General features: G+C 41.2%; 1 protein-coding gene across 3 annotated transcripts in view; it reads left to right on the top strand.

Annotated features, from left to right (window-relative positions):
- The first annotated feature begins 3,642 nt into the window (after window positions 1-3,642).
- Window positions 3,643-24,555, top strand: part of LOC103812691 (cytochrome P450 7B1) — a 125,064-nt gene continuing 104,151 nt past the window's right edge. For 2 of the 3 annotated variants that reach the window (XM_050970723.1, XM_050970722.1), the window contains exon 1: window positions 3,643-3,805. In XM_050970723.1, the coding sequence (XP_050826680.1) occupies window positions 3,708-3,805 (98 nt within the window). In that variant the 5' untranslated portion in view covers window positions 3,643-3,707. Of the gene's footprint in view, window positions 3,806-20,056; window positions 20,439-24,555 lie in introns of those variants that run through there. The other variant, XM_030227150.2, reaches the window with a different exon arrangement.

Raw genomic sequence — 24,555 nt, 5'->3', positions numbered from 1 at the left:
GCTCAGAGCTTCACTTCCAGAGAAAACAGCTGCTGAGCTAAGAGCTGGAAGCAGACCCAGTTCCAGGGGCATCTTCAGAGAATGAAGCCCCAAAGGTCCAGCAGGTCATTAGAGTGTACAAAACCTCTTTTCTTGTGGGGCTTATAACCTAAATAAATTTGGACAGATTATCTTTGACACAGAGGTTAATTTGTTGACCCCATTTCAAAGTCTAATGCCACTGCCATTTCTCAAATCACTAAAAATGTTACCATGGGTATTTTCTTTAGCATTGTTCACAAAAATACATTAATTTTTTTTTTGTTGAAATAATTCATGCACACTTGAACTGAAGGCAAGAATGGTCTTACAGTATTGCAACTGCAATGGTTATAGCAGATCAAAGCTATAAGCTGTTGAAAATAACCTTTAAATGAGTAGTGCTGGGTGAGTGGAAAAGTAAGTAAACCTTGTTCCCGTTGTTGCTTATAACACATATGTCACTGGTGTTTCAGTGGTAGAGAATCTGCTCTTGTCTAAGACTGGGAGTTTAAATCCTTGTGCACATGAAAGCTCCCCAGTAGAACAGGCATTTGTCCATGTGCTGCATATAGCAAAATCACACTGTGATGTGTAAAATACTGTACAGATTGCAGTATATACTGTTCAAAGTTTATTTTGAGTCTTCTGCATTTTCATAAGACAAAAAAATATGATCTATATCATCTTACAACATTGGCAGTATGAAACATACACACAGTATGCATTTTGAACTGTAGCATATGTACAGAATGTTCACAATTTAAACAGGAGAAATGTAGCTCAGCATGTATCATCTATCTATCTATCTATCTATCTATCTATCTATCTATCTATCTATCTATCTATCTATCTATCTAATCTATCTAATCTATCTATCTACTATCTCTATAGGCTTATTACCATAGTATTAAGAACCCCTCTTAAATCTTTCCAACTGAAAAGCCCTCCAAGCTTACCTTAAGAATTCTCCATCCCTTCCCCCCTCCACCCCACCCCCAAACTCATAAGCACTTGGAAATGCTTTCACCTCTCTCAAGCCTGCAGCTGTTTCTGGAAGTTTTCTAATACATACAAAGGACACTTGAACAAATTTGTAAAGGAGCCACTCCTACCGTGATGGAACAACAGAAATTACATCCCACCAGTAAGGATAACAACTGGACACAGCTGTATCCAGCTGGAGAGGAACATTATCCATTTCCAAATATAACAGTATTTGCATTCTTTCTCCTCACTTATGACCATGCTGCAGCAAGAGCTCTTATAAAGAGCTCATGACAGCTTGAAACTGAAAATCCCTCCAATTCTTAATAAACTACTTTCCTACCAAGAGACCACACCACTATAAACCTAGGCTTGAACCTTCTGAAAGTTAAGTTCCTCTTTCCTGCTAGAGCTATATTAAAGGGAACTGTTCAGCCTCACCCTCTTTCTCCAGTTAGCTGAGACGCCAATATCTATGGATACATCTATTATAATTGTAACTGGTATGTTAAGTGTAAATATCATCCAGTTGGATTTGCATTGACGTGATTCATACTATATATAAGACATCAAACTTAAATATGTTCTAGCTTCCAGCTCTTTGAGATGCCTTCACTAGTTAAGAATTTAATCCATACACTTGGAATTTTTGAATGGTTGACACAGAAAAGTACTCAGCATTCCTAAGGACTCAAGATGTTTCAGGGTTTGTTCCCTGTATTTTAAAGTGTTTGTAGTGTGGTTCAAAATGGTTTTTGGTGTGGGGGTGAGTTTTTTTCATCTCCAATTGACCTAAGACAGTAATTTTCAACAAACATGAAAAGTGAAAACTAAAAAAGATTGTTGTAACCCTCTTCACACCCTCTGGCAGGACTACAATAATCTTGGTGTTTGGATGTTTTGATTATGGGTGAGGGCTTACTCTAGCTGCCACAGCTACTTAATTGTATGTGGCCATTTATTTCTCACCAAACTGAACTGAAACACTAAATTTTCACAGAAGAGGTCACTCATAAAATGAGTAATATTTTACTGTGTAATATCTTACAGTGCAATGCTTTTCAGTTCTGAATTAGTTCTTTTCCATGAATTTACAGGACTACTAGCTAAGAAACCCCTTGGGATTCCCAGGCTGGGGATTTCAAATACAGTTACCTGCAAGAAGTTCTAAAGAACTACAAGTGAAGCATTAGTTTCTCTTATGGTTTCTCTCCATGCATCATATTGCACAATAAGGGTGTCTGATTTTTTGGTCTCAAGAGAGACAGCTGATGGTTTTAAGCAATGTTGCTCAGATTTGGGTCACTTTCAATGTGGGACACACTACTTAGATTTTTCCTGGTTAACACAATGGCATTTTTAAATATTTCACTAAAAGGAATGTCTGAGGAAGAAGACACACAGCTCTGCTGACTTCAAACCCTCAGATATGCCTCAGGCTCTCAAAAATCATGAAATCTGCTAGGGCAGGTGCTTTGTTAACTGGCTTTTTTATCTGCTAAGATATATTTGGGACTCTACAATTCTGAAAAAACTTGCAACAGGACAAGTCAGAAGACCGGTGTTCTACAGTTTGTTTCCAAGATGAAACGAATATATATATATATATATATATATAAACCACCAAGCATTGCGAAACATTCAACAAACTATACTGCATGCGGCTGAAAATGAGCATGAACTTGTCTGTCAGCATTCAACAGAACCACAATTCCAAAACCTGAAAGATCTTACTTCATCTCTCAGTGTGAATTCGCATTGAAGAGTCTCTTACATCACAGAAACAACTGAGTGTACCTAGTACCAAATGGCAGTGGAGCGGTAAGGTAGTGCTGCTGCCCTGGTATTTTGTTAGTCCCTGCCCTGCCACGAAGTATTGAACTCCCTGCACCTCTTTGCCTCTCCACCTCATCCCAGCTCCTCCCGCTGGGGATCTCCCCAAGGCCTGTTTTTTGTCTCTCACCTCCTCCTTCCCCTCTTGTACATTCTGTAACACGCCAGAGAGGCTGGCACAGTACGAGGACTGGACCCAGTTTCTTCTCATACAGTGTTAAGAACCAACCCTCCCTATTTGTTATCATACCGCCGATTAAGTTTTAAGAAGCTGTTCGATGTTGCCTTGCTTTTTAAGGGGACACATATATGGCATCGGGTGTCTGTATCAAAACCAAGCGGAGGTCAAAAGGTTGCCAGAGCTGCTACCTGTCGGAGTCTGGCATCGTTCGCACGGCGGACACGCCAAGGCCACTCCGCCACCGAGGTCACGTTTGCGGGCACCGAGACCCTCCCAGGGTGCCGTGACGGCTGAAAGGGATTGAATAGCGGGGAGCACTGAGATGCCCCAACCAGTCCCGGGTCTCCGTCCCGGCACCTTCCCGCCTCATGGGAGCCTTTTCCCGGCAAGCCGAAGGCTGGGGCTCCCCCTCCTCCGCCGCCGGGAAGCCGCGGGGGCGGGCGGGCGCGACCCTCCCCGCGCTGGGCGCTCCCCGGGGAGGAGCCGGCCGGGTCGCACCGGGCCCTCTCGCCAAGTCCGGCTCCGAGCAGCCAAACCCAGCCCCCTGGGCTCGGGGTGGGCGGGGAGGGACGGACGGCCGGGCGCCTCTCCTGCCGGGAGCGGGAGGACGGGCGAAACTTTCCTCCCCGGCGGCGGCGGCGGCGGCGGCGGCGAGGCACCAGAAGCCGCCGAGGCGAGCGCCGCCAGCATGGGCCCCGACACGCTGCCGCTCGGCACCTACGGCGGGGCGGCCGCCGCCGCCGCCCTGCTGCTCTGGGCCGTGTGCGTGCTCTGCAGGAGGAGAAGGTACCGGGGCGGGGGGCGGCCGCCGCATTCCTGCACGGCCGGGCCGGGGGAGCGGGGCTGCCGGGCGGGCGCGGCGCCGCCGAGGCGCGCATTGGGCCGCGCCGCTCTCCGCCCGCCCCTCCGCTCAGGGCGGCCCTATCAGCGCCCGCCGGGCCGGGGGCGGCGGCCCCCGCGGGATGGCGGCCCCCGGGGGTGGCGGCTCCCGCTGCGGCCGCGGCTGGCGCGGGGGCCGCGGGCGGCAGCTGCGCCGCCGGGGCCGAGGGAGAGCCGGGGAGGCGCGGCGGGGGGCGGCGGCGGCGGCGGCGGCTCCTCGCCTGACCTCGGGCGGGGGCGGCCGCTGGCACGTGGGATTCTGGTCTCGCCTCCCGGGGATGCGTGGAATGCCGTGCTCCGAAAGGAGCTGTGCACGTAGCACATCCCCGGGCAGCTCGGCGTGCGTGAGGACACGCGACGCTGCGGTTTGCTGGGGACCTGCTGCTCCGTGTAGCTGCAGAGCCCCAGAGCGGCCCGCGGCTGCTGTCCCGCGGAGCCCGGGGTGCGCCTGCCCTACCTGCAGCCGCTGCTGCCGAGGGGTTGCGACATCGGCCCTCGCTGCCCTTCTCTTTGTGCCGAGTAGCTTGGGTGATAGACGCTCTAGTGACTTCTGTTAGTGTTACTCATGCTGTTGCCTTTAGTTTATTTCAAGTGTACAGTCTATATAAACTCAAAGAAGGTGCACACGTGTGACATTTCAAGAAGAACGTACAGGTTTTTTTGATGGAAAAAGAAGCACTGTCTGAACTATACTTTCTGAATACTTGTTGCTTTATATACATTTTCCCAGGTATTTTTCACTTGATGAAGTGAAATGCTTGGCCACGTGAAGCCAATACTCGATGCTCTTCAGTGTCTCTTCTGCAGCTGATGAATAAATGTGTGTAAAGGCTGACGGAGGAGGAGTGAAGAAGGGGAGGGATCAGTATTCACTGGATTGTTTGCTTATTCTTAATTCATAAAATGAGATGCGTAGAAAATAATAGACGTAATTCTGAATGGTAAACTGTTCCTTTTTCTAGTAATTTTAAGTTATTTTGCAAGATGCAGACAAGCAAATGCAAAAAATAAATTGCTCTACTAGGTTCTAAAAAAGATTAGAAGTCTGGCAAGTTTTAGACCAATATCCCTGACTTTGGGACCATGTATAAAATGAATTGAAAAATATTGAAAATTCGTGTTTTGATTCCAGAAGGCATCTGAAAATATAGAAGGGTAATTTCCATGGTGTCTGGTTTGGAACCGTCATTACATGTGATTTGACTTAGAGAGCCCAATCCATTCCTTAAGTTAGACATCCATCCCAATGTTTGAATGGGGTCATACCATAACATAAACTGCTTGACAGAGTAGTCTGCAATGACGCTTCATGCTTCAGCTCAGTTTATGAAATGGACAGTTGCTGCTTGGCAGGTCACTCCTCCTCATCATCATCCATGTTGCTCCTCTGACCCCCTGTGAGCTTATTCTGGGAGTTAAACACATAAAAACTGTTAATTTTTTTGATAGGTTTAGTTTGCTGCCAGTCTAGCTCCCTAAAGAACATCAGCACAGAAAACCAAAGGGGACCCGGAAGGCAAACAGGACTGGGTGTCTTTTTAAAGTAAGAATATATACTGCCTCAGCCATATCATAAATTGTGCCTGTCATTAGTTTAAATTCTAGTACAATTGTAAAAGAATTTTTGAAAATGGAAACAGGCAAAGCTGTTGCCTGTAAAGTTTTCAGCCAGATGTGAGTGGTAGGGAAAAAAGGATCAAAGAACCCATTCTGAATTATTTTTATACCCCTTATGGCTGTAGAGTTTTTCAAGTGCAGTTTAGAGTCTACAGCAAAATGGTTTGTGTCACAGCAGTATGAAGTTATACAGAAGACCTCACAAAAAGGTGTACTGTCTTGTCCCAAAACCCAAACTGCTGTTTGATTAATTAACTACTTAAAAGCCTGTGCTGTTTCTCAGAACTGTACGGAGCACTAGCGAGCAAACAACTGCAAGTAACAAATGTGTGGTACAGCTCTGTGTGGTACAGCCCTCAGCAGAAGGTGCTGGTGTTGAGGTACTATCCTGCTCCAGTAAAATGTGCCATTAATTCTCTTTTTTTTAGCATAAAGAAAGAAAAGAAATTATGCATCATCTGTAGAGGTGCCTAGCAGCAGCCTGCTGCTGTTCAATATCCATTTCTGATCTGTGGGAAGAAAAGCCATTCTAAGGGTGCAGTGGATTAAAAAATGGGGTTAGAGCTTAGTTCATGCTTCTCAAATTTGGTGCAAGTCTGTGTTCTCCCTTGCTTATCAGTTTATCCATCCCCATGTGTCCTCCACATGGGGAGTGTTGGCAAATTACTCCATAAATAAATGCCAAAGTCAGGGATGCATTCCTGGTCATGGATCATAGCCATTTGGACAGAAGAGCAGACAATGTGGAGCTTGCCTGTGCTAGAAGTAATGTTGGTACTTCAGGCATGAATGTGCTCTTACATAAGTTAAGATGTTGCATTAATGTTGGTATGCTTGTAGCAGTGTGTAAACTCTGTGTAAGGGAATTGTGTTTAAGGTACCAAGATAAACTTTACCAGGATGATCAAATTTGACATCTTAACCACAGCCCTGCATGGATTCCATCAAGATTACCACAGTAGGCAAGTGTGTGTATATATAAATGAAGAGCTTAAGTAAGTAAATAAATATCACTAACTTGCACTTCAGAGTTCCCTGTATTTGTTTTGCTGGGCGATGCCTCTGTCCTGCTTGACTGAGGTGAAGCACAAGCACCTTTGAGGCTCTTGAGAGTTACACATCTAGGAGCATAATGAGGGTTTGTATATGCTGGAGAAGTCAACTTCCTAAATCCATCACTGATGCTCCTTAAGCAGATGTTACAGGATTTCACCTTTTTTGGTCTAAGGTGCTTCCCCCCTTTTTCCTCTCAGGCTGAGGTGCTCCTTACTGGAGCAGGAAAGGTGTTGTATTGGCTTAAAATTTTGTCAGAAAAGGTGTTGTTTTGACTTAATCTGCTGTTGTTTTTTTCTGTAGTGCAGTTGACATAACCTGGCATGACAAGATTTGAGGGTGAATTCAGTACCAGTTTTCTCAGAGATAGAGTAGAAAGGAAGAGGAATTTCCTTTTGTATAAATGCTTATCATTTGAGTGCTTGTGGCAGTAATAACACAAAGGAAACTAATTGGAGTCTTTGCCAGGTTTTGTATCACAGATGGTGAAGAAGTAGAACAAAAGTTTCTGTAATCACAGAAAAAATTAATTTGAGTTAAACTCAATGTCAAATGAGTCTCGGTGCCTTCTGCATGCTAAGAGAGATCTCCCTCTTACTGGTTAGTGAAGGAAAGCCTATCTCGATTGCTGGGGACTGTGTTTTCTCCACTGAGCACTTCCATCTTGCTGCTGCATGAAAGTATTTCTGCTTTGGAAAAAGCTGATGATTTCGTAGTCTGGAGACTGTACAGATTATATTCTCTTTTGCCTTCATGTTTTACCTCAGCCCCAGCTTCATGTGGTTTTCTTTTGGTATTTTCACACTGCTTTTCCACTAGCTGTGCACAGTCTCATGGAGCAGGAGGTGAGATGGCAGGTGAAGCTGACTCCAGTTTGTCTTCCAGCAGTGATGCTGCCCAAGTCAGAGAAGGGTCCTTGAGATCTTCAGGGTCTGTGTCTCCTGCTAACTTCCATAGGTGTAGTACTACTCCACTTTTTTTTTTTTTGCTCAAATTGATGCATATTTTTGGTTGCTAGTGTTCATTGCACTGTCCAAGACTGAAAATTGTAACCAAGAATTTGTGGAAGAGGCTGGGATATTCTCTGACTTCCTCCTTGAAGAGCAGATGCTGCAAATTAATAGGAAGAAGGGACTTAGGCTAACCACAGATTAAAACCACTGCCTAAGGGGAAGAGGACAGTGGAGAGAAGTGGAACAAGAATTGTTGTGTCCCTATTTATCTGTTGAGATGGAATTCTTCTCCTAAGGTTTGCATCCCAAAGTTTTTCAGATAAAGAAAATACAGACCAAACCTGGAAAAAGATTCCTCATCAGAGGTTTATAACTGCTTGGAAAGTTAACACACCTCTGATGTGAGCTGCATCAATGACAGGGTTTGTAAAAGTTATTCCCTCTGCAATTCCATTGCTTTAAAATGAAAAAAGGTAGATTTATATTACATAATAGGAAGAAATTCTTTGTGGTGAGGGTGATGAGACACTGGAAGAGGTTTTCCAGAGAAGTTGTGGCTGCCCCATCTCCCTGGAAGTGTTCCAGGCCCAGTTGGATGGGGCTTTAAATCACCTCATGGCAGGGATTTGGAACTAGATGATCCTTAAGGTCCCTTCTAACCCAAACTCTTCCATGATTCTGTAGGTTTGTAGGGTTGGTATTTTAATTAGTAGGAATGGTCTTGATGGTCAGGATTGCTTTTGAGGAACTCTATGATATGTGGCACATATTGTGGTGTTACTTGACAACAGTATAGGAATTTCTGTGCTGCATTAGGTGGGATGTGTACCTTCTAATACATTGTTTCTGACCAGTGTCTAATGCATCAGAACATGGTATTAAAAAACCTCCAGACTTATACAGTGTAATTGTAGATTGAAGTAAACATAAGAAGAATTCCATGATACATTTCTCAGAAGGGATTTTGCTGTGACCTGAGTTATGGATTTAAAGCCTTGTTGAAGCAAACTGTCTTTCATTTTCCCTTTTATTCTATATTTTAAAATACCTCTGATCTATACAATTACATAAATCTAAGATACTTTTCCCCAAAATTGCTCTCTTGAACCCAGACAGATATTGTTGAAAAGAATATAGATTTTGTCTTTGCCTTCAAGAACATCTTATCCTTCTCTGTGACAAGCTGTGAGCTTGCTAACAGCTCTCTTACCAAGCGAATTGTAGTTCACAAGATGTCATCAGCCTGTCTTTTTTACCACTTCTGCTAATTTAGGCAATATGTTAAGGTAGTTTTCAGTTGGAGGGAACATCAGGAAGGACAGATAGAAGGATACCAGAAAAATCTGGCCTCTTCCTTCTTACCTTGGCCTTCTGCAGAGGCCTTTTTCTCCATTCTTTGATTGGACCTCTAGGGAGTGCACGTGTTTTCATGACCTCCTTTTGTTTACTGTCATTGTCCGCTCTTACTCCACTCTGAAAAGGACTGAAGACTGAAACTGTTTAAGGCAGAAAAGTAACAGTTCTGTTTCTTAAGTAGCCTTAGGAAACCTTTCTTTCTCACCATCACACTTGGGTTTTCTGTCAACTGTTCTCTCCTGTGCCAAGATGTGGAAGCTTATTTCTTTGCTTGCTTCTACTGGTCAGAGCTCAAGGGAAGGTAGAATAAAATGAAGTCAGCAAAACTGTAACCTTCTCAAGGTGCACAAGTCTCCATTCACAAGCTGTTGGTTTTTCTTATGGCACTAACAGACCTGGAGAGCCATTATATCATGGGTCTTGCACAGTAGTGTGTTTCAACACAGGTTTTTCTTTTTCAAATTTTTTTTTTGTGCTGCTTCTCATCCTTCTGATTGTAGCATGTGTGTCATGCAGATTTTGAGTTCCACTTCCTACCAGTACTTTGAAGATGACACTAAAGATGAGACCTCTTTTAGAAGATAATGAACCTTCCCAGTGATCTCTGATTTACAGAATTCTTTGCTTAAGGTACACTGCCACCTAGCAACAGTTTCCCTTCCCTCCCAGTTTTCTTGACCTACTTTGTTGGGGGTTGTTCAGCTTTATAGTTTATACCTGGTCTGGCCTTGATCAGCATCCAGAACCCATCAGTAGGTGCCATCCTGGTAAATGTATATGTGTGAGAGGTGGAGATATTTTTAGAGGCAATAAGAACTGCTAACTTCTGGTTTCTGACTAAAGTACAATAGTTTATACTTTCATGGGGTTTTTTCCTCCTCATATTTCTGTGGAAATGGCCTATAATTTATTTTTTTTTCCCTTGGAATTATTGATTTTCCTTTCTTCTCTTCTTTATTCTTTGGAGCAAATAAAATTAAAGGGTGAGAATTAATGGAAATCGCTTTCAGCTCTTTTTATTATTCCAGTGCAGCATGAAGCATGGAGTGTCCATCTAAAGCACTGTAAACAAACACACAGAGCTTACAGAAAGTTCTGAACAATTAACCCTTCTGCTCCTCTTCCAAGCTGATAGTCCCAAAGGTATGAATGAGGACAACCCACGTGAATACATAGTGCTTCAAAAATTATATTCATGCTTGGCACTATATTTAGAGGAAGAAAGTGAGCTGGTTGGCAAATCTTAGCTGAAACATTACAAATAAAGGCTGGTTTGAAGGAAGACAAAAAGGGGCAAATCCTATTCCTAGTGTCCCCTGACATGAGCTATGAACTACTTCTCCTTTAAGCATCATGGTGAAGTTTGCCCCCCCCCGATGTTTTTAATAACTGGTGATGTAACTGGAGAGCTGCATCATCAGATGACTGCAGGATTTCCTGGAGTCTCAACGCACAAAGCTACCGGGGTCTCAGCTCCCTCAGGAAGGAGTCACTGGGATGCAGGGACTTTGCTAAGTCCCAAGCTTGCAGTCTTGCTTGTGGACTCCTCCTCAGTTTCCCTACTGTAAATTGGAGGTCAGTGTGGTCTCTTGATTTACAGAAAACACAGACAAATGCTTCACTGGGCACTCAGAGAGTTGTCAGAGATGCTGAAAAGAATTCTTGCATGGTATAACTGCTCAACATATGCTGAAGAACTGTTGCCTGTCCATCCCTTTCTCCTATATGCTGAAATGCAATTTTAGATATTGCATTTTTGCAATAGTCAGCTAAGTTGTTGGATTGTGCCAGCCGCTTTAGGGTTTTGCTCAGTTATGAGAATTATGGTCCCATATAAAATTATTGGTTGGTTGGTTGGTTGGTTGGTTTTGGGGTTTTTTTTTTTTTTTTTTTGTTTTTTTTTTTTTTTTTTTTTTTTTTTTTTTTTTTTTCCCAGTCAAGTGTTTTGATTAAGAAGTTGGGCATGGCTTGTTTTGATAAAGTAATATAACTGTTCTTAGCACTCCATCTAGTCACTTATTTAACTTAGTGCATTGTAATGCCAGAGAGTGGGGGAAATACAGAAGCTAAAGGAAACAGCATACGTGCAATGTTAATACACTATATGAAGTTAAGGAAAATCTCACTGTTAAGTTGGCAGTCTTTTTCTCTTTTATCCAAGTTTTATAGATCTCTTTGGTATTGGAGCCAGACTTGGAACACATTTTCCTGACTTCTAGTTTTGTGCTTTAACTTGCTGCCTTTTCTTTCCAAGACATTTACCATATATGTATGACATTATAGCTGTCTGGTAAACTAACTTTTTCAACCATGAGGCAGATTTTGAATTCTGATATCAAACTTCAGTAGTGTTCTTTTTCTTTCCCCATCTTTTACTGATCCTTTTACAAGAAGCATGTAGGATTTTAGGCTAATATCCATTTGCATGCCGTCTGGGTGAATTTTGGCTGACTGAGAGTCCCATAAAACAAAAGTTTCCTCTTTACAAACCACATGGATCTTGGCTGTAGATATTCAGTCCCTTTCTCCACAAACTGTTTTTAATGGTGCCAGATTCTTCTGTTTCTTCTCCTTGTTTGGCACATGTCAGGAAAAAAAAATCTTGGCTCTTGTATAGAACATATCTTGTTTCCTCTTAACTGCTCGTACTTTCTATTCGTAATTCAAATCAGCACAAAAATGCTATGGTTGTGCTTCTCATGATTTAATCTTGTAGTTTCCTAAGCAATATTCCAATTCTCTTAAAAAAATAATGCTCTCTCATACTGTAGGCCTAGTGGTAGGAGGTTCTAGCCCAATGCAATGGATGTGTTCCTGTTGATTTTGGAGAATATGCATGGAGTCCTGGCAAAGTGGCTTGCTTAAGCCTGTGGAGGCACGTGGAGAAAGAACAGATGAGCAAAATGAAGCTAAAATGGGGTGTTACAGGAGTACCCTCTCCACCATCCATCCAGTTTCCCCTTTCTGACACTGCAGTGAAAGCCTGGAATCCAACACAGCACTTTGTAGACTCATGTCCATAGTGGGTCTTTGAAGAAGTGTCTCCTTCCTGGCCCATGGATCTGTCAGAGAGCCTGCGTGTGTTTTATCACAAGCTACTCATTTTCCTTGCTGACCACCTTACTCTGCACCCTTTGAGCTCTTGCATGGGTTAATGTGCTTTTGATGGCAAAGGCAGAGTGCAGCACTGTGAAGTGTGGCTGTCTGCTTTATTGTGACTCCCCCAAAAATCAGCAAACTGCTTAGTGGCCTGCTCTTTCCTTACCCCATTGTCTTGCTTCTTACAACATTGTTCTCCAGATTTCTCCTGAGTGGTCATTACAAATTTTTATGTAACTTGCCTTGTCTGAAATGATTTGGACAAAATTAGAATTTTTTCAATGATATGTTGAAAAAATTATCTCAGAAAATTGCCACATTTCTTTACTTTTTGAAGTGATAAAGTATTTTTAAAAAAATTATAGTCTAATTTCAGCATGGTGTGAAAATGCAGAAGTTTTGCAATTATTAGCTCTGGCAGTTCTGTTTATTTAAAAAAACAAAAACCAAAACCAAAACCAGCCCAAATATTCCATAACATGAAAAAACTATTGCAAAAGGGTGGGTCTGCCCCTTTGTCACAGTGTGCTGCTGTAATCGTTGAAGGCTTCAGAGGGATGGTCTCCAGCTTTCTAACAGGGCCCCAAGGAAAACAAAAAAATATATTTAGAAACGCCCATTCAATCAGGTTAACAAAAACAGGATGCTTAGGAAAGAAGGACAATTGCTACTATCTCCTCAGAGAGAATTTTGAATGACTTCCATTGCTGGTCTACTCACCTGATGCTACAGTAGTGTTTGGTCATCATCCCTAGCTGGAAAGTACTTCTCTGTGTTTTCTTCTTCAGTGCTGGCCTGGCTTTTCAAGTTACAATAGCTTGTCTTCAGAGCTTCTGGTGTGAGATAGATCACAGCCATGCTAATTCTCTCCAGCTGGTTTTTCAGCATCAGAAGCTTTGGTAGTCACATTTGGGAAGCTTTGCTAAAAATAGCTCAAAGAGTGGATTGATGGCAAAGCATAATTTTTCCTTCAGTAGCTCAGGAGCTGATCTGCAGTATTTACTTAGCTCAGACATATACTTCATTAAGACAGAAAAATGTCCATGGAAGATTTACTTTTGTTTTGGTAGGTACTAGTATTTGTAAATTGTTTCCAGTGCATTATGTGTTTCCTCCATATCCCTCTCAAAAACTTCTGTTACTCTATTGGAGCATATTTTTTAATGTTTTTAAAATATTTTAAGGTGACTAGGTTAGTTTCAGCATAACCATTGTGCTTAAATAGCAAATTTCCAGACCTACAGCTGAGGGTGAGGCGTGGTGCCAGAGCCCGTGCTGCAACATTCATCTGTGATTCCTGTTTAAAAAGTAGCAGCTGTGTAGCTCTACCAGAAGTGAAAATGTCTCAGTTCAGGAGTCATCCAAGAACCAATTGTAAAATGTGATGAACCCACTGAATTGATATTTGGGAGGAAAAATGAAAGTACTGTGAGAGCTGGCTTGGATGTGATGCTCTTTTTAACCTTAAGTACATGCCTGAAAGATTCTGATTGAACAGCAGTAGGACTTAGATGTGTGTATCTGATGATGAAATGGAGCCCATAGTGCATGACTGCACAAAAGATGTTGAGGCTTCTCAGTGACAGTTGCCATCATAGTGTCTGTGACTGCTGGTGATTCATTTCTAGGCCCAGGAGCAAGGGCAACAAGCCAGGGTCAGAGCCTGGGCTCCTTCTGAGGACCAAATGAGGGAGACTTGGAGTTTGTGTCCTAGCAGCTTGCACGTAATATCCTTTAAAGCCAGGTTAAATTATCTGTCACTGTTAAGGCTCGACACAGAATTGTTCACAGCAGGACTGGAGAGGTTCCCCCTGTATGTCAGTGCTCAGTGGCTTGGGAAACAGCTGCTTGCGCAGTGTCTGGTTTTGTGGTTGAACAGACAGCTCAATTTCTGGCATTGCTGCTTTAAGAGACAAAAATTATAATCAAGCTTCAAAGAAATCTTGCAAATGTGAATGAGTCAGAATTATTTTTTCTTCTATAAGCTGTTTAGTTTCTTGCATCTTTATGTAGTGAAAACACTGCTAGATCCTACTTGGTATTACCACCTTATGAGTGAAGGGACTTTTTTCACAACCTTTGGACTTCCTTACACAGAACCACATCAGCTATAATAAATTCAGAGCCTTAAAAACCTGTTGTTATGAAGACTTTAAAATAAAACTGTGCAGGCTGTGTCTGTTCAGTGGTAAGAAGCTAAAATAAGACAATGCTGAGAGCTGTTGGGCTAAAAAGAAAGTTCAGGTTTCCTGCTTTCATGATCTCCATTCCAGAAGGAAAGCTTTGTGTTTCTATCTTGGAAGCCCAAGTCTAATTAAGCTCAGTTATTGTGACCCATCCAGTCTTACTTCCCACATAGTCTAGTCCTTTGCAATGTCTCCTGCATTTGCTATATTAAATTGTTGTTGTGTTTGAACACAACTGTGCATGGAAGGATGTCCTGCCTTTGGTTTATTTTTTACTTTGAGGGATGTTCTTACCATTCTGTTTTCACTTTTAGAAAAGAGGGTGGGTTCACTCTCATTAGTGAATGTATATATCCTTTGAAACATTGAGGAGATTTAAGCAAAAGTTATGCAGAAATGTCCTGAGATGTCATCCAGTACAAACAAACAAGTTCATCTCCTGTTCAAAGTATTAAATACTGCTGCTGCGAATAAATGCCCGCTTAAAGGCAGGTGTATATTTAAAGGCATGGGCAAGTTCATCTGACACATCTTTACTTGTGCCTCATGGCAATTTAGTGTGGACTGAAGCAACTTGCTTTTTGTGTTTTCTTCTCCACTGCCAAGAATGTTTGTGTGGACCAGTTTATGTGGGCTGCGTGCTGCTGCTCTGTAGTCTCTGCATTATATGCTTGCTTCATTGTTTTGAGAAAAAGGTCAGCCAATTCTTTTAACAAAGACTGTGAAAGCCAGAGATAATTCAAATGGGACCAGATGAACTGGTGCTTCATTTTTTTGCTTAGACATAAAAAAAATCTTGTTTGTTTTGTTTTGCGCACTATTTCAACATATTTTGTTATTAATAATATCTCTGAGACTATTGTTTAGGAGTGAGGCATATGTGTTATCTCGTGCCTCCAAATTGTGTTGCAGCAGTTCCAGATGCACTGTTCTCAAATGCACTGTAGAAATGCACCCAGAAGAAATGTGAGGTATAAAGCTGTTTAAACTGTAGTGATACAGTTGGTTTCATCAAAATGAAAGCCCAGGAAGATTTTTCTTGTAATTGTTTTTAGCACAAGTACTGTGTGCTGATTTGGAACATCAGATAGTTTCTGTTATTAGACCATGTGAAAAAACCCTTCCATATGTGCATATAGTTGCAACTTTGTAGGTAACTGGTGGCATTGGAAAAGCTGGTTTTGTTCCCTTGGTCATTGGATTGATGACTGCATACCTGGCTCAGTTCCCAGTGAATGACTGTGGTGTTGGAGGTGACTGGAAGATGGAAATCCCCATGTGTGTGATGATGGTGGTGGATTCAAAAGTGAAGGCTGCCTTAGGATTCCCATGTGTGCAGGGCATTTTCACCCCCACAGCTTTTGTTCAGTGGTCAGGATCCAAGGCTGTGGGTGACAAAACCCCTGCTGTTGCCACATGTGACCATTTGTACCTCTGGTATCCTGTTTAGTCCCAGGTGCAGTGATCATTTACAGCTGCATCTTCAGCCCTGCTGTGTCAGATCCTCCTTTTTACTTTTTATGGCAAATATCAAATCATCTCCCTAAAGGCAGTAGGCTGCTAGAAAGTCTTTCCTGCTCATGGCAGTCAGTAGATTTCTTAAGATCGTGGAAGGGGTGGATTAGTTAATTGCCTGCTGAAGTATGAATTTTATTTCAAGTCAGCATGGAATAACATAGAATCGTAGATCCATAGGATAGTTTGGGTTGGAACAGGCCTTAAAGATCATCTGTTCCAGCTCCCCTGTCATGGACAGGGATGCCTTTCACTAGATCAGGTTGCTCAAAGCCCCAACCAACCTGGCTTTGAACACTTCCAAGGATGGACATCTTGCCCATCCTTGGGCAGTCTGTTTTAGCAGACATCTCCTTCCTTTTCCAGGGTTGGGTCAGTCAAAGCAGCCTCAATAAATAAGAGTTTGCATGCTAAATTTCTCAGAACTGCTCTGTTTAGGAGGAAGCAACCAGCACATTTGGATTGCATCATACAGATAAGGTTCTTAGGCTCTTTTGCAATCTTCATAATGATTACAACCTGACTGCAGAGTGTGGCTGCTGTGTAGCACTGGATTTATGTCACTAAAGGATAAAGTCTGTATTTCTCACTCCTCACTTTTTCAGCAGGCTTTATGTTTTGTATCATCCATTTTGTTCTGCTAGATATTAGAGCACTTTTTTGGTTTGATCTCTCAGTTCACTTTTTTTACTGTCCAGAAAATTCATTGTGCTCTTTAGTAATTGTCTTCATGAATTCTCATTGCTATGCTCAGAGAGTAAGCTAGGCTAATGAGAGCCTTTTTTTTCATTTGAGTGAGTTTTGCTAATTGCTTTTATCAAACTGGAACCTGTAAGGGGATTTTCTGTGGACAAAATGACAACAAAAAAATGAAGTGCTTTTGTTGGTAAGTCACCTGGCAATTCCTCATGGATCCTCAACGTCGCTGTCAGCTAACATGAGTGACTCCTTAACGCCCAGTGCCTCTAATTGCTCTTTATTTCCTCTCTGCTTTCCTTGTGTGGGATTTCTCAGTTGATGGGATGAAACTTGAAAGCAGGTTGTGATGGAGTGCATCTCCAGTCAGCAGTAGAAAGAATAAAATAATGAAATTAGGATGGTCAGCATGCATCAGGAAGAGAAATTTCATCCAGTCTCCTGCCCTGTCCTGTGGTTGTGGCTGACCCTTGCCATCTCAGTTCATAACTTGTATTGCTACTTCCCTAACAGCTCAGCTCATGCCAGGACCCTGTCACTAAGGGTGGAGACCTAAGGGGTAAGGACTTCAACACTTACCCTATTCAAAGGCTCTCTGCTTTCCCAATTATCACTTTGTCTCCATCTCCTTCCCCAAGTCTTGCTTACTGTAGTGAACACCCCCCTTAGCACTCATGTACCCCAGAATTGTATAATTATTTTCAGCATGAGGCTAGCGTAAGGTTTTGTGAAATTCCTAAGAAAGCATAATTGAATCAATTTCAAGCCCCAGAAATGAGATGCCAGATGTTAGTTAAATGTATCTAAAAGGTGACATCCTCCTTGAGTCTTGGGTTTACCTGTGTTCTAGCTTTTGAAGAAAATTTTCATTGAACCTAATACAGTTTATTAACCAATTTAAATTATTGATGTTTACAAATTTCGCTAGGCTTATGTTAAATCAAGATATATTTGGATTTTTTTTTTTGTCTTGCTTGAAGTTTTCCCCTTGAGCTCTACTGTAGTCCTTTATTATCTTTGACTTTGTCAAGAGTAGCTTGAAAGCTTTTTGCCTTTTCTGCCATACCTGCCTTCTGCAGGACTCCTTGCAGGAAGGGATTAGAGCCATTGCTATTCTCTTCATTTATATAATTCTGTCATTGCCTTGACATCAGCGTAATCTTCTTGACTGGCTGATCAAACTGATTTTCAACAGTTTTAGACAGAGTAAAAAATTAGTGCATTTAGGTCTTCTTTGATTTTTCTGGCAGTTTTCTCTGTCATTCAGACTAACATTTTTTTCTTTATCTCAACTCCCTTTTGGTTTTTTCTGTGCTTCTTTATTATATCTACTAGAGCAGTAATTTTCTAACTTTTAGATCTTTAATTCTTCTAATCTTATGTCAAAGCAGTTAACAAGTGATAACAGACCCTTATCAGACTTTGTATTATTTCAGCATTCAACATGAATTTTTGACCTTACTTTAGACATTTGAGATTTTCTGCAAATTTTGTTAAACCTGGGATTTTATTTTTTGGATATTTACTCACAGGATAGAGCTTTGATGGTAGCTGGATCTTAATAATACATCCAAATGAAATCTCTTCTGTAAGGGGTGTGTGTAGATTTAGCCTTTTTGTGGTTCATAGCACATCAATAACAACTGAAATGCTATTGCAGCAAAAAAAATCTGTTCAAAATCACAGCAAATCCTGTTGCTGTAGGCTTCAGAAAAGGGAGAAATGTTCTGGTTTGTAGTGCTGTTTCTACCACGAAGCAGCTTTGGATTTTGTTACAGAGGAAGGGTTTGCAATTTTACTTTGCAGGATGAAAATACACAGCAGTTAAGGGTGCCTTTGGGATAGCTGCAGACTCTGGATTCTTAGTGACATGTTAAAGACAAGTAAAAATTTTCCATCCTGGCTGCATTAGATGGGTTTGTGGTTTGTCCTCCCACCAGGGCTGTGCCTGCAGAAGCCCTCTGGCAGTGGCAGCAGAACCTGGGCGTGCAGGGGGTTGCTGTGGTAGCTTTTTCTGGTTGAGGAGCCACCTTTGCATGTCTGTTTGAGACATGTTTGCTCACATGGAATTTTCTGATGATTAAGGCAGACCAGGCCATACAGGAAGGAGTGAAAACCTTAATGCTAAAGACATGCAGCCTGACGGTGCACAAGTTCTTGGCTTTTGCTGGACTTCATGATCTCACCATATTTAAAGTCATGTGGTGACTTACCTCACAGTGTAAAGGATAATACTTGACAAGTTTAGTTTGGATTCACAGAAGTCCCCTTGCATTCTGATTCATTGAATTGCTCAATGATTGCTCTTTGTAAGTTTTTTAAATAGTTTTGGTTTTAGTGAGACTTGAGCATCTAAGTGGATCAGAAGCTCAAGTGTTTTGACATATCAGCGCTTTCATGCTGAGGCAAATGTGAATTTCTGGTTTGATGGTATGATACAGATTGTACAGCAGTATTTCCTCTCCTTAGTGCTACTAATTTCTGGGAGGGTGGGGGTGGGGGATGTAGTTCTAATGTTACACTTTGAACAGAATTTCAAAGTTGATTGAGGATGAGACCACTTCTTGTTGGTAACTGAGGTTACTTAAAAAGAGACTTTCACTTCCGTCTACACACCCATGCAGGATGATAGCTTTCAAGACTGGGGCTGGTTCCAGGTTTCCTTTTGTATGCAACACCACTTGAATTCATGGATTGCATGGAATTGTAGTGGCCGCATGGCCCTGATCATGAGGCAACCTCTTTTCTCATTCACTAAAATGTGAAGCAATGGCATGTTTCTCAAACTCCCTCCTGGGTCTGTAATGCTATCAGCTATCAGCTGCCTGTGGCTAGACAGAGTTGCTATTTCTGCTAAACCTACCCCTTATTTTTCTTTCCATGAGTTGGCACGTTTGTGCTTAACCACACTGGCTAACGAGTCTGATCTGGCCTTTCCCAGTGGGATACTAACTTTTATAAAGCAATCTGAAGCTTGTTCCCCTTTCATGAAAAATACGGGGAGGTATAATCCTGCTGACTTACACAGAACAAAAGTACTCTGAGTTGTTGAGAAGGCCTTAGAGCCTTTTTGCAATTGTAAACAATAAGATGCAGAGTCAAGGACTTCTGTCTGTGAACCAATCAGATCTGAATTTTCTCTAATCATGATGATGAAACTAATAACATAGTTGCTAAATGTCACGGAGTGGCTTTTGACCCACAAAGTTTTTCTGATATTATAGTGGTTTTTCTTTTTTTGTTTTGAGCATCTAGAAACTAAGATAGAACTTCTTCAACAAAATCCATCCTGAGCTTGTGAGAGCTTCCCAAGAGAAGTTCTTCATGTAGCTTCCAGCTGAACAGATTATTACTGTCAAATTTTTAAGAATTTCTTGTGGTCACTTTAGAACAATATAGTTCCTTCTATAGTTTAAACAAAAGTAGTAAAAATAATGGGCTTTTCCTATTGTGAAATGTGCCTGTGCTTCTGTGCACGTCTTCCCACAGAAATCAGCTGAGAGGGGAGAAGGAAGGTAGGCTGGCGGGAATCCCAGTGTGCTCATGGGGTGAGTCACAGGACCCAGTCAGTGTCTGGGAAGCAATCTTTGTCCTGCTCTGCAGACAGAGCCACACAGAGCTTAATTATTAATTTTAATTTTTTTTCAAAATTGAAAAAATTTGCCTCATTTGTGATCAGATTCATGCCATTGCAATCATGAAGAGTGTGCCCTCTGCTCTGTTTTTCCTTACCATCAGGAACATCACTCCTCCTAAACCTGATGTTCAATCCTTAACTAGCAGTTTCTACTTCAAATTTAAAATCATTCCTTTTTTAGGTGTTTTTTCTTCAAATAATGAAGACAGAAATAAATGAGAAGACAGCTCCAGGGTAAAATAAGAAAGGTGTAGGGTAGGTATTTTTGTTGGGGTAGAATAGGTGGTAAAGCTTTTGGAAACAAAGAGAGCTGATGAGAAGAGAATTGCAGACTGAAAACCGCTACTCTCTTTTGACTACTGTCAGACTCGAACATTGCTGCAGTCTTAGCCTGCTAATTAACCACAACAGATACATTATGGATTCTTGTAAGTAAGCAGTTTTCCTTTAACACTGGTTTAACTCCTGAAGATATTATTTTAAGTGCTTTTTTTAATCTAAGCTTTGCATTCATTTACCTGTACTGTTTGGTGTCAAAAATATTGATAAAAGTTTAATGGGAAACATCTTTTATGAAGTATCAAAACATAGGTCTTGTCAGCCTACAGCTTTATGACAATGACTTTTAAAAGGAAAAGATCTCTTCTTCTTTTTTCCATAAAATTGATTTCCATTGCTTGCTATTTTCTTTAGTGTCAATTACCATTTGCTATCAATTCAGGCACTTGGAGATGTTGGAACTGAAAGTGCAGTACAACTTCTCTAAAGTGAGTTTCTTTCGTATAAATGTGTTGAAATGTACGTGTTTTCAGAGTTCACTTAATGATATTCTGAGCTTGCATTTTTCCCTTTTTTTTTTCCTTAAACCACAAATCGTGTTATGCAACCAAACTGTAACCAATCTTTGACCTTCTTCAGATTGTGATGTGACTCCCCAGCATGACTATGGGGCTGCAGCTTTGGCAGTGCTGGAATGGTGCTGTTTGTGTGCTGTATTAATGATCTCTAAATTATATCATCTGTGGTGGGCTGTGCTGATTCTTGGTACCCGAAGGTCATCTTGACTTTGCTGCTGCAGTGATGCCACACTGGGACTCAAATGACTTTTGCTTCAACACTGAAATAAAAATGCTGAGTGTTCAGCACTAAATTTCATGGCAAAATTTAGTTCATTATTGCACTGTCATATAGTGCTGTCAGAAACTTTAACCTCTTTTTACAGCCTGATTAGTCAGGAGTTCAGTGTGTAGTTAGTTCATCCACACTTGGGTTTCCACACTTTGTGTCACCTGCTGTCTCTCAGCTTTGTGTGTGAGAGCACCTGACCTACACATCTCCCTAGAAAACCTAGCTAGTTCCTCACCCTCATGCTAATGCAAGGGTGCTGTGAGGATCCAGTTTGGTTTTAATGTCCTTTGCAATATTTTTGGACTGATGGACTTTGGAGACCTCCCTGAAGTTGCCCATTTACTGCAGAGATTTGGTGTATGCTGTACGCTGGGTGCATCTCACAGAGCAAGGAGTGCCTCCATTGCTCAGCAGGGAGCATCCTGGTGTGTAAGGAGGTTTTAAATTTTTTTTTCAAAAAAGTAATTCGAAACTTATCGGGGGGAAATTGTGTACAAGATGGAATGGCTTGGATTTTCTCATGGATGAAAAGCAATGGTTCTCTCATAAGAGGGAGTAATAGAAGAAGGTTGATACAGTATTCAGAATACAGTCATTTCATCTTGTCTTATTAAAATGATGACTGTAACAAGAATTTATACATTTTTTAATCAGGAAAGAATATGGAATAAGGACCTTCAGGCAACTTGTTTGTAATTCTACTAAATGTACTCTGCCTCACATAAAAAGTTGATAAGTCTTTTTTGCTCTGCAAAATCAAAATGAAAATTGCTTTCCATTTTTTCAACCTGGTTCTTTTGCCAGATTTGTTATGTTGGGAACATGATGTGGTGAAAAAGGCATCTGTAACCTCAGGCTCTCAAGAAAAGGCCCATGTTTTATACATTATTCTCTTCTCTTCGATGGATACCTTCTAGGAAATGTCTTTGTCAGTTGTTCTTTTTTTCCAGTACAGAAATACTGCTTCAACATGTTCTATGCTGAAATGTCAGCGTTGTGCTGTTGTGTAGGTGGTAGTATGTATTATACACAGTTTTCAAAACCTGAATAATCAGTGATGTGCATGACTTTGCCAGGGAAAACAAATGGCTGTGTCATTTTGATTTCGGTATATCAAGAAAATGTAACCTATAAAAGTTAATTAGCATTCTTCCAGAAGGGGGTTGTTTAACTAACATCTTTATTTCCATGTTTTCAGTTTTGTCAGAAGTTGGAGGGGAGTGTTTTATTCTGTTGCTAATGTATACCCATAGATTTGCAGAGTATTTCACGGAGTTTTATCTACCATGCATCTGTCCTTCATTTCAGCAAATGGATAGATTTTTTCACTGACTTGAACAACCACTTAAATCCACTGAAAAATTTTATTCAGTATTTCATGTGATTTTTCTACACAGTTTTTTATAAATAAAATTCCTTGAGGCTGGTAGTGTTCATGTTATCTATCAAAATAAGGTTTTGCCAGGGATTTTAACAAAAGAAATCCTATAATTTGTTGCTGAAATCCTGACGATCTGCATCACTGGTCACTGCAGTGAGTTGATGTATCTCCACCTCTCATGAATTTGGTTCTCTGGTAGGCTCAGTTCTTCCCGTTATCCTGACTATTACTATCATTGTGTGCACAAAAGTTTCTGGTCTGAAACAAAACTGAAGTTTGGGCACCCATGATACTGAATGAAGTAACCTCACTTTATTTTCGTGTATAATTGCAATTCATTACCCTTCCTCCATCACTTTAAAAACTTACTGAGAGAAGGTGTAACTATTTGTACACCAGCATTACATAACTGTGCTAAGATAAGCCATAAAAATTTGAGATCAGGTTTCTCACACACTGGTTTCTTGTCCACTGTTCTGTAAATGCACACTTGAGACTTTAATTTTGGAGTCAACTGTGATCTTTTGTTACAAAACTATATTTTGAAATGTTTGGTGTCCTTTAATGCAAAGCACAGATGGTGGCTGGAGGTTGTGCAGAGACTTCAGCAACCTAACTGCCTATGAAACCACCCCTCCTCCTTGCTTAACTGAGCCACAGGGAGTTGGAGATCCCTAGGTTTGGCTGAAAAAGTGATCAGGAGCAAATATTGGAAAGATAGTGGGATTTTTTAGTCAAAGTGAGGGATAACTGAACAAATGGTGGCAGGGGGAGGGACTGGGGGCAAAGGAATTTGACAATTAACAGTGCATGGAAGACTGAATGGTAAATAAAATGCTGTTGTTTCTGCCATACTATTTTTCAGAAGACATTTCTGTATTTCCTGGTTATGGTTAGGCCTCTTCAGAGTATAAGGTGTTTGATTTGTCATCTTTTTGATTATAAATCCACGTGTCTGGGAGAGCATCTACTCTGACCCTTTTCTAGAAATGGGCCTTGGCATTTCACTTGGTGGTCCAATAATATCATGTCTTTGGAGGGTATACATCTCCCAGACCATCCCTGTGCTTTCCTGGGAGCCAGCTCCTTTTCTTCCTCATCCTCTTGTTTAAAATACCATGTTTATAGCAAGGGTTTGTTGTTTCCCTGTCACTGGTGGTTGCTATGAATTTCTCTAAGATGAAAGCCTGCTTAGTTTTTTCATTTATCTGAATTTTTGCAAGCTTCTTCATTTACCTATGTGGTGGTTGGTTCCTTTCCCTCTTTAGAGATAGTGTCTGAGTAAGAGGTTTTTTTGGGCTAAAGCCCTGTTTACGTAGGATTGAATTCAAGCCCCCCCCCGCCTTGACTGATAATTAATACCCTTCCCCATATTTCCAAGCCAGTATGCTTTCATAGAAAATTTAGCTTTCTTTTTATATTTTTCACTGTTTCTAATATGCTTCCTCAAATTTTTAGTCTTACCAACCATATTTTGAATTTTTTCCTGTGAGGGCTCCAAATGCCCATTTGCAATAAACTAACTAACTCTGGGGCTGAGACATAGTTACAGAGGACTATTACATGTGAAAGAGAATACCAAATAGAAGTAAAGGGTGGATAGTATAAACTTTAAAGTAAGACTATGCATTTTATGTATTATAACCATAGGATATCCATTTTTGACCTTAGTTTTCATTAGTAAATGTTGTTTTCAATTCTTTACTCACCCAGGTTTTCCCTCAGTTTTCCAGCATTTGGCACTTCGGCTAATAGAAATCCAAATTCTCTCAAAGAATTCTAAATTTCATTTCCATTATCTCTTTGTAATTTTATCCTCCTGAGTTACAACTATTAGGCTTTTCTGTAACATTTAGAAACTGTTCTTTAAAGCTGTTGACTTTGGAACTGTCCATGTTGGATGTAATCCAGGACATGGTTACTGATTACTGCAACACCAGCTTCCAGCCCAGTGATTTATTGCATCTCTGTACATCTGCATAGTTACTCTATCTTGAGCAGGATATCTCTGTTGATGGTAAGAGGTGAAAAATCTA

Source organism: Serinus canaria, chromosome 2, assembly GCF_022539315.1.
Source record: "Serinus canaria isolate serCan28SL12 chromosome 2, serCan2020, whole genome shotgun sequence".
NCBI classification, from domain to species: Eukaryota; Metazoa; Chordata; class Aves; order Passeriformes; family Fringillidae; genus Serinus; species Serinus canaria.
This window is presented reverse-complemented; position numbering and strand designations above follow the sequence as displayed.